The 13537-nt window shown below is 35.4% G+C and overlaps 1 protein-coding gene across 1 annotated transcript in view; it reads right to left on the bottom strand.

The window, feature by feature from the left end:
• Abca13 (ATP binding cassette subfamily A member 13) overlaps positions 1-13537 on the bottom strand; it is a 427810-nt gene that overhangs the window by 254687 nt on the left and 159586 nt on the right. The window contains exon 32 of the mRNA XM_076864534.2: positions 497-611. Coding sequence (XP_076720649.2) covers positions 497-611 — 115 coding nt within the window. The remainder of the gene's footprint in view (positions 1-496; positions 612-13537) is intronic.

The raw sequence follows: 13537 nt of genomic DNA, 5'->3' as shown, positions 1-13537 counted from the left end.
TCTGCAAATTAATAAATACTCAATAAGTCAATGATGTGCACCCCTCGTCACTCTTCTCACTGCTCTTCAGGAATAAACAGTCACGTCTTCACCAGATACTTTTATCAGCTTTCATTCTTTAAGTCTGATATTGCAGCAATATCAGAAAAAAAAATTGCAAGGCTTTGCACAGAGTTCTAATGATAGATTAAGATGGAAAGTCTGCTGTTAAAGTCTTTCTAATTTTTATGAAAGTCGCTAAGTGAGCAATGCTGGATTTGATCTTTCAGTGTCATATGGTTCTTCTTTGATTTTCTTCCATCTCAATAAGAAATATCTGTTAAAATCTGGCAACACTTCAGACTTCAACATAACCTGATGTTCCTGCAATAGGGATGCAGTGGGACCATACCTAGGAGCCCCAGCTGAGAAGAGAGAGGCAAAACAGAAAGGCCTGAGCAAGTCACTGCCCAGGATTCATTTCCAAAGTCTCACAAGCAAGGTTAAGGCCATTTACCTCTTCTATTTGGATCTCCCGCTCGTAAACCAGTTTTCGGACCATGCTGGCCACCGATACCATCCAAGTCAACATCATTATTAGAGGGAAAAAGAAACCGACGTTGTTCAAGAATCTGTAAGGGCATATTCAGTCAGCATTTGAGGGCAAGAGAAATGATTCTGTTCATAGTCATGCCCATGAGTACTGCACCCATCTGAGCTTTTTAAAGTCATCTTACAAATTACCATGCACCTCCAAGAGCAAGGTCTCAACAGGCCTAGGACTTAGGCAGGGCTGCTGTGATTAGTGTTTCAGCTTTGAAGGTATATAAATGCATGAAGGAGATACATGCAGGAGACACAGCTAATTTGAGGTCCCTCAAGTAGCCACAGCCCAACCCAAATCTTCTGACACCTACTGTAGTTAGCACAAGTCAGAGGAAGGAAAGAGGTCATTGATCTATGACTGCAATTTTTTTCCACTTTAATTGGGACCAACCATTTTCTCTCCTCAATCAATGACAGCAATTGATTACAGGTAATTGTTTACAAAATATGCAAAAACTGGTAAACAAACATCTCCCTATTTCTCCAACATTCACTTTTCAAAACATTCTAACTGGGCTCCATTTCTAATACCCTTTAGATAATATCCCTAAATCCAGTAAGAAGTTTTCAACAGTTTCCTTCCTGCCTGCTCAGCTGTGTTTTATAATACTGGCCACACTGCCAATTTTCTCCTTCTCTCACCCCTTTTAGCTTTCAGAACAAAACTTGGCTTTCCACCACTGCTAGGCAGCTTCTCAGTCTCCCCACTAACAACTTCTCCTGTACCTATCCTTTAAATGTGGACATTTTAACCCCAATCCTGGGGTAACTGCTGGGTTCTCTGTCTTCTCATGCCAAAGTGAGCTCTAGATTCACACATTAACTATCCATAACTGAAACCAACCAAAGGTGCAAACCATATTAATGGGCCTATGATATGTACATGGACCATATAGAAAGAGGGCCGACCATTAAAGACTCCCTCATTCTAACATACGGCAGGGGACATAAAATCAATCAATAAACAAAAAGATTTGTCATATAGAGTCAGGAAGTGATAAATGCTATGAGGAGGGGCAGTTGTTACAAACAATAAAAGAAATGATTTTTAGACATGGACATTAGGCACAGTCACCATGGAATAAATATTTAAGCAAAGTGCAGATAAATTGAGGAAAGGAAAGTGCCAGGGACAGAGGTCAGAGCAGACAAAACCCAACCAGGAGCGGCCAAACCATCCTGAATTAGCAGGCTATAGGATTTGAGCACCAGCTGGGGCCAATGCAGGGACTTTCCCATGCCAGGGTAAGTTCTGGATTTTAGCAGATAAAAAAGGGGGATACCAAGAATAGATTCAAAAGAAAAGGAAAGGAGGAAACAGTGAGGTGATAAAATTAGGAGTATGGTTTTTAAGAAGGAAACACTAAATGTAACACAAACAATGGACTGTTTAACTGTTAAACAATTAACTCCAGAGGTCAGGGAGCCCTCTGGAGAAAGGAGTGGGGACATTATAGCAGGTATGAGCCATCTGAAGAGGAGACAAGGGAGCTATTACAGATGTTGACCCTGGAAAAGGGAAGAGTTCCAATGGGTCCCTGCAGTGATGGTCTCCAGGGTCCCATCAGACTTCTCCTTCAAGACATTCACTACAACATGGAAGCTGCTCTCTCTCTACAGGTGCCAGCCTCCCATGCTAGAGGCTCAGGTGATAGGGGACAGTTTCCCGCTGAGCCAAAATTTGTTAATGAAAAAGGGAATTTGTGTTTTTATTTACTTTTCTGCAATTGTTCTGAGCTATTGGAGAATCACACTTTCTTTTTAATAATGTAGTTTTATTGATGTGGAAAGATGCCCACAACATTATTGCATGAAACATCAGGACAACAGACCATGTAAAATGGTAAATATCTAGCTACCTATATTTGCATAATTGTGCATATGCCCAGGAGTATTCTAGAACAGTGTTAAACAAGCCAATTAAGACAGTAATTATTTTTAAATTCTGGAATCTTATCTAACTTTGATTTCTTCATTTGGACTTTTCTTTTTATATAAATATAAAAATATATAATACACATGAATTATATAATATTTATAATCAGCAGTCACTGTAAAACTTAAACAAAAAAAAGTTTTTTTTCAAAAGGAATGAAATATGTGAAGATAAAGGCAGCAGGAAGACATGGGGGAAGGCTCAGGGTGATTGGCCAGGGCACAGCTCACAGTCACACAGAGAGTCCGCTTCCATCCTGGTGAATATACTGGGTCAGAGGCAGATGGAATATTTCAGTGGAGGAGTTCAATGAAGACTCTAACACCTATTTGAGTTCTAGAAGTTCACTTATTTGTGTCAAGTGTTCAAGTAAAAATTTTACAATGTACATTCAACATTGACTTTTATGGATTCTGTAACTATGGCACCATATACTAACAAGCTTTTTTTTTCTTTTCTTTTTTTGTTAATTGTACATATTGCAGCACAACTTTTCATTTCTTGTATTGTACACAATGTAGTGTCATACCATATGTGTAATCATACATGTACCTAGGGTAGTGATGTCCATCTCATTCCACCATCTTTCTTGCCCCCATGTTCCCTCCCCTCCCCACCCTCTCTTTTGCCCAAAGTTCCTCCATTTTTCCTATCCCACTACCCCCATTATGGATCAGCATCCATTTATCAAAAAGAACATTCAGCCTTTGGTTTTTTGGGATTGGCTTACTTTGCTTAGCATGATATTCTCCAACTCTATCCATTTAACTGCAAATGCCACAGTTTTATTCTTTTAATACCAATATTCCATTATATATATATATATATATATATACATACCACAGTTTCTTTATCCATTCATCTATTGAAGGGCATCTAGGTTGCTTCCACATCTTAATTATTTGAATTGAGCTGCTATAAACATTGATGTGGCTGCATGACTACAGTATGCTGATTTTAAGTTTTGGGGAATAGACCAAAGAGTGGGATAGCTGGGTCAAATAGTGGTTCCATCTCAAGTTTTCTAAGGAATCTCCATACTGCTTTCTAGATTGTTTGCACCAATTTGCATTCCCACCAGCAATGTTTGAGTGTGCCATTTTCCCCACATCCTCACCAACATTTATTATTGTCTCTATTCTTGATAACTGCCATTCTGACTGGCATAAGATAAAATCTTAGTTTTGATTTGCATTTCTCTAATTACTAGAGATGTTGAATATTTTTCATATATTTGTTGATTGAAAGTATATCTTATTCTGAGAAGTGTCTGTTCAGCTCCTTTTAGCCTATTTATTGGTTGGGTTGTTTGTTTGTTTGTTTTTTGGTATTAAGTTTTTTGAGTTTTTTATATATCTTGAAGATTAGTGCCCTGACATTCATGTGGCAAAAATTTGCTCCCAAAATGTAGGCTCTCTCTTCACCTGATTGTCTCTTTTGCTGAGAAGAAGTTTTGTAGTTTTAATCCATCCCATTTATTAATTCTTGACTTTATTTCTTGTGCTTTAGGAGTCTTGTTAAAGAAGTTGGTGCCTAATCTAACATGATGAAGATTTGGGCCTACTTTTTCCTCTATTATGCATAGGGTCTCTGGACTAATTCCTAGGTCCTTGGTGAACTTTGAGTTGAGTTTTGTGCATGATGAGAAACAGGGGGTTAGTTTCATTTTGTTGCATATGACTTTTCAGTTTTCCCAGCACCATTTGTTGAAGAGGCTATCTTTTCTCCAATGTATGTTTTTGGTGCCTTTGTCTAGTATGAGATAACTGTATTTATGTGGGTTTGTCTCTGTGTCCCCTATTCTGTACCATTGGTCTACAAGTTTATTTTGGTGCTAATACCATGTTGTTTTTGTTACTATAGCTTTGTAGTATAGTGTAAGTTGTGGCATTGTGATGCCTCCTGCTTCACTCTTCTTGCTAAGGATTGCTTTGGCAATTCTGGGTCTCTTATTTTTCCAAATTAATTTCATGATTGCTTTTTCTATTTTATTAGGAATGACAATGGAATTTTAATTGGAATCACATTAAATCTGTATAGTGCTTTGGGTAGTATGGCCATTTTGTCAACATTAATTTTGCCTATTCAAGAGTATGGAAGATATTTCCATCTTCTAAGGTCTTCTTACATTACTTTATTTAGTGTTCTGTAGTTTTCATTGTAGAGTTCTTTCACCTCTTTTGTTAAGTTGATTCCCAAGTTTTTTTTTTTTTTTTTTTTTGAGGATATTGTGAATGGGGTAGTTTTCCTAATTTCTCTTTCAGAGGATTCATCACTGATGTATAGAAATGCATTTGATTAATGGGTATTGATTTTATATCCTGTTACTTTGCTGAATGCATTAATTAATTCTAGAAGTTTTCTGGTGGAGTTTTTTGGATCCTCTAAATATAGAATCATGTTGTCAACAAATAACGATAGTTTGAGTTCTTCTTTTCCTATTTGTATCCTTTTAATTCATTTTGTCTAATTCCTCTGGCTAGAGTTTTAAGGGCTATGTTGAATAGAAGTGGTAAAAGAGGGCATCCCTGTCCTCTTCCAGTTTTTAGAGGGAATGCTTCCAATTTTTCTCCACTTAGAATGATTTTGGCCTTGGGTTTAGCATAGGTTGCTTTTACAATGTTGAGGTATGTTCCTACTATCCCTAGTTTATCCAATGTTTTGAACATGAAAGTGTGCTATACTTTGTCAAATTCTTTCTCTGCATCAATTGACATAATCATATGATTCTCATTTTTAAGTCTACTGGTGTGATAAATAATATTTTTTGATTTTCATCACATCACGGGAATGAACCCCACTAGATCATGGTACACTATTTTTTTTAATATATTTTGTATGCAATTTTCCAGAATTTTATTGAGAATTTTTGCATCAATGTTCATCAGGGATATTGGTCTGAAATTTTCTTTCCTTGATGTATCTCTGCCTGGTTTTGGTATCAGGATGATAGTAGCTTTGTAGAATGAGTTTATAAGGGTTCCTTGCTTTCCTATAATTTGAGAAGTATTGGTATTAGTTCTTCTTTGTAGACCTTGTAGAATATAGTTATGAATCTGTCTGGTCCCAGGCTTTTCTTGGTTGGTAGGGTTTTGATGGTGTCTTCTATTTTCTTTTATGAAATTGATCTTTTTAAATATGTATGTCCTCTTGACTCAGTTTGGGTTGACCATATGCCTCTAAAAATTTGTCAGGGTCTTCAAGGTTTTCTATTTTACTGAAGTATAAATTTTCAAATAGTTTCTAATTATTTTCATATTTCAATAGTGACTGTCATGATATTTCTTTTTCCATCAAAAATTTTAATAATTTGAGTTCTCTCCTTCCTTCTTTTTGTTAGGGTAGCTAAGGATTTGTCAATTTTATTTATTTTTTCAAAGAACCAGATTTTTGTTGTGTCAATTTTTTGAATTGTTTATTTTGTTTCAATTTCATTTATCTCCACATGATTGTAATTATTTCCTGTCTTCTACTAATTTGGGTGTTGGTTTGTTCTTCTTTTTCTAGAGCTTTAAAATGTAATGTCAGGTTATTTATTTGTTGATTTTTTCTTCTTTTAATGAATGAGCTCAATGCATTGAACTTTCCTCTTAGCACTGCCTTCATAGTGTCATGGATTTTGATAAGTTGTAGCAGAGTTCTCATTTACCTTTAAGAATTGTTTTATCTCCTCCCTGATGTCTTTTGCTATCCATGCATCACTCAATCGTGTATTGTTTAGTCTCCAGGTGTTGGAGTAGCTTCTCTTTTTAATTTTATCATTGATTTCTAATTTCATTCCATTATGGTCAAATACAATGCAGGGTAGTATCTCTAATTTTTTTTTGGATGATACTGCAACTAAAGATGGTGGCAGCAATAGCAGAGGTAACTCGAGACAGCAATGGAGGTGCCCCAAGATGAATGCAACCCCTTTCAGAGATGGGGCTGAAAAGGTGGGACTTACACTGGCCTTGGGATGCCTCTTCCAAGATGCAGCTGCTTCTAGGCCTCTGTTGTCACAAAGTGGAGGCTACTACATGGGGAGGACTATGGTGATAGCCTGGACCTGGGATACAGAGTAGGTCTGCCAGGTGGCAGGAGTGGTTCTGGGTGGGGTTCTGAGCTCCAGCATAGGTCTGCCAGTGGGAAGGCGGACCTGGGCCTAAGCTGGGCCTGGGCTCCCACACAGGTCAGCGATGGTGGTCCAGGCCAAGGCCTGGGCCTGAATCTGGCATAGAGAATCACATTTTTAAGTGGATAACTTGTACATTATACAGTGACTATGTGTAGATGATACAGTGTTTCAGATTTTCTGTTTTGTGGTTTTTTCGGAGTTGTCTAATAATCACTTTTGTACTGTTCAGAGCAGGTAGAGATCTATGACGGGAAGCACTATAAATACATCCACTTATACATCCAACAAATGCCATCTATTCTAGCAGAGTAACACAATTTACCGCAAAGAAGAAACTCAGAGGACCTGTAAAGTTGAAAATAAGTAATACTGAGTTTACTTAGGGGTTGAAAAAGTTTGTTCATGAACTTCCTCTTTTTTATTTAATGGCCAGTAGAGGTACAGCTATTGAACTCTATTCTTTCATTACCTCAAATCTTTTGAAAGAATCAATGGGTATCTTGTCCAAATCTTACCTAAGATACTATAGTCATTTTGATTAGAATTCCATGTTGTGGACCCTGTGGACCCTTAAAACTGTGTCAAGGAAAAAGATACCTCCATCAGGTATGTGTGTGCAAACACTTTGCACACACATACCTGATGGAGGACATTCGGTAGAAAGTGAATATCATGAAAAATTGGAGATGAGAGATGATAAGATATGAGATATTACAATGCAGGCTTTTTATCTACTTGTGTGAACTAGTCCAAAAATCAACAGGATGATTGGGGGGAAAACATATACTGTAGTTTTGTTACATGTTTGAAAGAGACCCCCAAGTATTTGGAACCACATAGAAATGTAAATTTCAGAGATTTCAGAAGCAAACCACCTCTGCCATCAAAAATATACTTCTCAAAAGTGATTCATCCCAGGGGGAAATGGGCACAGCAGCAGGTGGTATGTGAGTGTCAAGAAACACATTAAGTGGAAAGTGTGAGAAGCCACCCCACCCCTGGACCCTATTTTCATAAGAATAAAAAGAATAGAAGGTTCTTTTTTTAAAAAAAAAAAAAAAAAAAAAAAGGCTGGGGATGTGGCTCAAGCAGTAACGCACTCCCCTGGCATGTGCGGGGCGCTGGGTTTGATCCTGAGCACCACATAAAACTAAAATAAAGATGTTGTGTCCACCGAAAACTGAAAAATAAATATTAAAAAATCTCTCTCTCTCTCTCTCTCTCTCTCTCTCTTTCTCTCTCTCTCTCTCTCTCCCTCTCTTCCCTCTTCTCTTTTCTCTCTTCTCTCTCTCTCTTTAAAAAAAAATTCTAAAAAAAAAAGAGTCTTTGAGCTTCATAGCCACTAATGTCACCTGGTCCTCAACATCAATAGGAACTTCTTGCAGACACCAGGTCAGGAATCCCCAATTCCTTCCAGATAAGCAACAATCACAGCAACAAAAATCTAGCACACTATCTTCACCACAATAAAAAGGGGTTAAGAATTGAAGAATTAACAAATGCATGCAAAAAGATGGTGGCATGGAGCAGATAAAAATATTGAAAATATTTTGGGTCATCAACTTTTAAATATTCAAATACGAAAGTTCCTTTGCCTAGACCCACTCTACCATCTTCCTTCCCTTCTGTTTTGTTTTTCTTCTTCAAGGGTTTCTGTTACATGAACTTCTGTTCCCTGTGTTTCTTGTCAATAAGAGAGAGAGAGAGAGAGAGAGAGAGAGAATCCAATATAGTAGAATTATTAGAATTTAGTGATGAGAGGGTAAGATACCAAAATGATGTGAAACATAAACTGAAGAAATTTAAAAGGATATAGATGAAAAAATATGCCCATCAGATAAATGGTGATAAAACTGGAAGAAACACAGAGCAAATAGATACTGCATAAAACAATATGACAAACTACATGGAAAATAGTTATGAGAAATACAACTAAAGGAAACAAAGAATTTAAAAGAATTATGGAATTAAAAAAAAGAAATTTCTACATGTTGGCATGGATTATCATAAACCAATCTAATGTAAATTTTGGTCTCATGGATATTACTTTTCATATTGAATTGATTAATGTTCCCCTATTATTCAATAGTATGCCTTCAACCCATTTGACTTCATTTCCTCTAATTTTTTAAAGCATTAACTGGAATCATTCTGTTCTTTCCTAGCTCAGGTTTGCATTTGCTCTTCTTAGTTCTGCTTTCCCCTCTTGGATTACCTGCTCCTGCCTCAAATATTTCCACACCCATCTTTTTCTTCTTTTACCTTGATTTGGATTAATATTTTCTATATATTCTTTTTTCCTTGTTTTTATTCTTTGCCCTATGTTTCTCTCTTCCCCTTCTCAGCCCCAAGAGACTTTGCTATCTTTAAAGACTAATTTCTCCACCTATTTCAGAACATTGCTAAGATTTTATACTCGGATTGCAGGAACTGTGGAAAACATTTTACATGAATTTTTGCACATGGCTTTACACTGAAGTGATTGTAGTTAGTAGAATTTAGGATCTTCTCTCAAAGTGGTGCTGATACTGGAAACTGGAGAGGGTACACCAATATCTGTTATTCTCCCAGTTTTGGGTACTGAAGAGCAATAAAAATCATCTCTTGGGAGCTGGGGAAATAGCTTAGTTGATAGAGTGCTTGCCTAGCATGCACAAAGCCCCGAGTTCAATCCCCAGCACCACCACAAAAAAAAAAAAAACCTCTCTATAATAGCACTGAATGTAATGCTCTCATCTTTCCAATCAAGTCATAGATTAGTAGAATAAATTTTTTAAAAAAACAGACACAATCATTAATGGGCTAAGATGTGGCTCAGTGGTAAAGTACTTGCCTGGCACATAAGTTAAGGAAATAATTCTATAACAAGATATGATTGTAAATATTTATACCCCACCTACGTACATAAAACAAATAGTACTCACATAAAGGATAAATTAGAGCAGAGTACAGTAATAATGGATAACTTCAACATACCTCTTTTACCAATCGATAGGTCATCCAGACATAAAACTCAGTAAAAACTCTTCAGAACTAAAAAGTACTATTAATGAAATGCATTTAACAGATATGTAGAGAGAATATTTTACTCATCAACAACCAAATTCACTTTCTTCTCAGTGGCACATAGAACTTTCTCTAAAATTGACCGTATTTTAGGACACAGAGCAAGTTTTAAAAAGTACCAGAAAAAGAGAGATAATTTCTCGTATCCTATTAGATTATAATGGAATGAACTTAGAAATCAACAAGATAAAAAACAGAAATCACTTTAAAACATGGAGATTAAATAATGCACTTCTGAATGAGGGTCACTGAAAAATTCAGAGAGAAATAAAATATTTCTTAGAAATAAATGAGAACAGAGATACAACATATCAAAATCTCTGAGATCATATGAAGGCAGTTCTAAGAGGAAAGTTTATACCATTAAGTGCCTACATTAAAAAAATAGAAAGATTATATATATAATGTTGCTCCTCAAGGTCCTAAAAAAAAAGAACAAGCTAATTCCAAAATCAGTAGAAAGCAGAAAATGATTAAGATTGGAGCCAAAATTAATGAAATTGAGAATAAAAAGACAATACAAAGGATAAATGCAACAAAGAATTGATTCTTTAAAATGATAAACTAAATTGATAAGCCCTTGATGTGTACCTATAAAGCTACAATTAAAAATTCTATAAGTAAATGGAAGAAAGACTACAATAGAGTATCAGAAGGAAAACAGGAGAAGAAAGCAGGGAAGGGTAAGAGGAAGTACTGAGGACTGAAGTGGGTCCATTTATATTCCATGCATGTATGATTATGTCAAAACGAATTGCAATATTATGTATAACTATGATGTACTAATAACATCATTTTAAAAACAAAATATTGTAAAACAGCAAGTTGGTAAAGCTAAAATACAATAAGGGGTTCCATAAAAGAAAATATAAACTGTGCATTAAGATTTATCTATATCACAGAAAACCATTCCAGAATGGTCAATGATGAAATACATTCTAGTAAATTTATTTACTTTTCAAGTTACTGGCACCTGGTCAGAATTACCAAATCAGATATGAGACAGAATATCAAGGTGGCCTCAGTATTCTCCACAGTAACATTTAAAGGCCAAGACATTAAGGAAAGTGTGAGCAAATTCATATCCAGCCAAGATGTCTTCTAAATACAAATGCTCCAAAGAGTAATTAGGTAAGAGAACACTATACTATCTTATGAGATCATCTTAAGGAAAGTGCTAGAAGACAACTTCAGCTTATCCCATTAGGACTAGCAAATTACAGTGAAAGGGCTGATGATAAGCAGTGAATATGTTTTCCAGTAAAAGAAAGAATAAAACAAAAATGTAAATTAAAGTGTCAAAGTAGATTAGAAATGTCATATTCCCTAAATGTAAGAATAATATGAAAAACAAATGGAAGGACTAGGGGAAATGAATCAGAGAGGAAAAGTCAAGTCCATTCAAGACAAAACCAAAGGCTGTTTTTTTGTTTTGTTTTGTTTTGTTTTTTAATATTGGCAAATGCAGAATACAGATAAATGTTTTTAACAACAGGGAAGATGACATTAAGTAAAACAATAATATCAATTATATTACAGAGTGGAAAAAAGAAAGTATATGATGAAATAAAATACTTTTTTATTCCTCAAATAAAGTGTTGATATTCTTTATATAAAGTTATAACTATAAAGGTAACCACTGGAACAAAACCTAAATATTAGTTTAAAAGCAAATGATAAGTATATGAGAAACAAGACAGAAGACTATAAGATGTGTATGTTGGATAGGGTGTAGGGAGACAGGAGAGTGAAGGAAGGAGAGAGAGAGAAAGAGAGAGAGAGAGAGAGAGGAGGGTAACAAAGAGAGAGACAGAGAGAACTGAAAGAAAGTACTCTAGAAAGGTTTTGAATGGAAGGATAATTAAGGCATAAGGCATAGCAAGCAAATGGAAATGCCAAATAAATAAAAGTAAACTAGTAAAGAAAGAAAGTACAGAGAGGAAGGAAGAAAAAGAAGTTAAAAAATGAATAAAAATGCAGAGTTCATCATTTTAAAATCAGCAAAATTAGAATTCTGCCCCTCAAGCATTAAATAACATGGTTCTACATAGTGATGCACAAAGTCACAGAGCACTGAAGTTCAAGAATCAAACTCCATAGGAAAGAGACAGTGACATCCAAGTAATGGGGGCCATAACACTAACACAGATCAATACGGCATAAATTAAAGATAGATTCTAAGAAAGCACAATTATCACAAATTAAATTTTCAACCTTAAAAATAGCAAATTATAAATTCTTGTCAGTTCCCATGAATCAATCACAAAAGTAGATTATATATGAGTTGAACAAAAAAATGCCATAATACAAAGTGGAAATGATAAAGATAATGTTTTTAACTGCAATGTAAGACTGAGGATTTAGCAACTGAATTTCACAATTTAACATGATGCAACTGCTTTGATTCTGTTAATCTGATAGGTAAAAATATGCTCTCATGGAATAGTTTAATTTTAATATTACTTACCATCAGCAAACTGACTCATTTTAAATATGTTTGAAAGTTCATGAGAATTTCCATTTGGAAGTGAAAAGAAGATTGAATCAAAGAGAAAATAGAAACTCATACTACAAATATCTAGAAAATAGTAAACTTTTAACTGCATGTCAGTATGGGTCACAGTCAAATCACTAATCAAAAGAAAAGTCATCTTCTTAGATAACCACATAAATTTAAGGGAAAAGCACTAAAATTATTCATTAACAATTAGTCTCAAGTTATAAAGAAACAATATAATATATCAAAAGAATGTAAAATAAAAGGATAAAGATGAAGGAAACAATGAAAAGAAAAAAAGAATCAAGAAAATCCAACAGTGCTCTTTGAGAAAAATAAAAATAAAACAAGAGTAAAATAATTTATGTACATAATGAATTCTAAAAATGAAAGAAGAATATGTAAAAGCCAAGCAACCACAGGAAAAGAGGGAAGGAAGTCAGAGAAGGTGGGATAATGGGGAATGGGAAAGAATTTCACTTTTTACTTCATCCCCTCTCTGGAATTTTAATAATTGCAAGGGGTTCATGTTTAAAACAACCTGATTAGCTCCACCCACTTCTGCCCTGGGCAGAGGTTCTGAGGAGGCCCTTTGATTCTTGCCCTGTGAGAGTCCCTAGCATGTTGTAATGCTGCCATGGGCCAGGGGGCCAGGGCTGTCACCAGAGGCCCAACCCATCAGGTCAACAGATCTTGGGCTTTCAGCCTCCAAAACTGTGAGCTAAGGACACCTCTTTTACATCACTCAGCCTCAGGTATTTTTAGAACAACAGAAAATGGACTAATACAATATTAAATATTTTTTCTATTTCTCCATGCTAGATAATAATTTATTTATAAAACTAACAATAAAACGAGCATATTAGGGATGGGGTTGTGGCTCAGCGGTAGAGCACTCGCCTAGCACATGCAAGGATCTGGGTTCGATCCTCAGCACCACGTAAAAATAAATAAATAAAATAAAGGTATTGTGTCCAACTACAACCAAAAAATCAAAAAATATATATTTTGAAAAAAGAACATATGAAAGTCAGGGATGTCTAAGCAACCTCAGAAATAAGATTATCCTATTATCAGGGGAGCATGAACCAAACTAATATGTTCCAGAATTTTCTTTGTATTTGTCTCTATTCTGAAACTTACATAACAGCACTACTCCACTGATTAGAAAAATTAAACTCTCTTATGTATTTAAGCTTTTTAAAAGGATAGTCTGATCTTCATAATCATTTAATTGTCACCACTTCTTTTTCTGCAGCTGGCACCTCCTTGATTTACACTTAAATAACCCTTGCTACTTGTGTTTCATCTGTTGTTTGCTTCTATTAGCACCATC

The sequence above is a fragment of the Callospermophilus lateralis genome, chromosome 1, assembly GCF_048772815.1.
Source record: "Callospermophilus lateralis isolate mCalLat2 chromosome 1, mCalLat2.hap1, whole genome shotgun sequence".
NCBI classification, from domain to species: Eukaryota; Metazoa; Chordata; class Mammalia; order Rodentia; family Sciuridae; genus Callospermophilus; species Callospermophilus lateralis.
The sequence above is the reverse complement of the archived record's forward strand: the minus strand, read 5'-3'. Positions and strand labels throughout refer to the sequence as shown.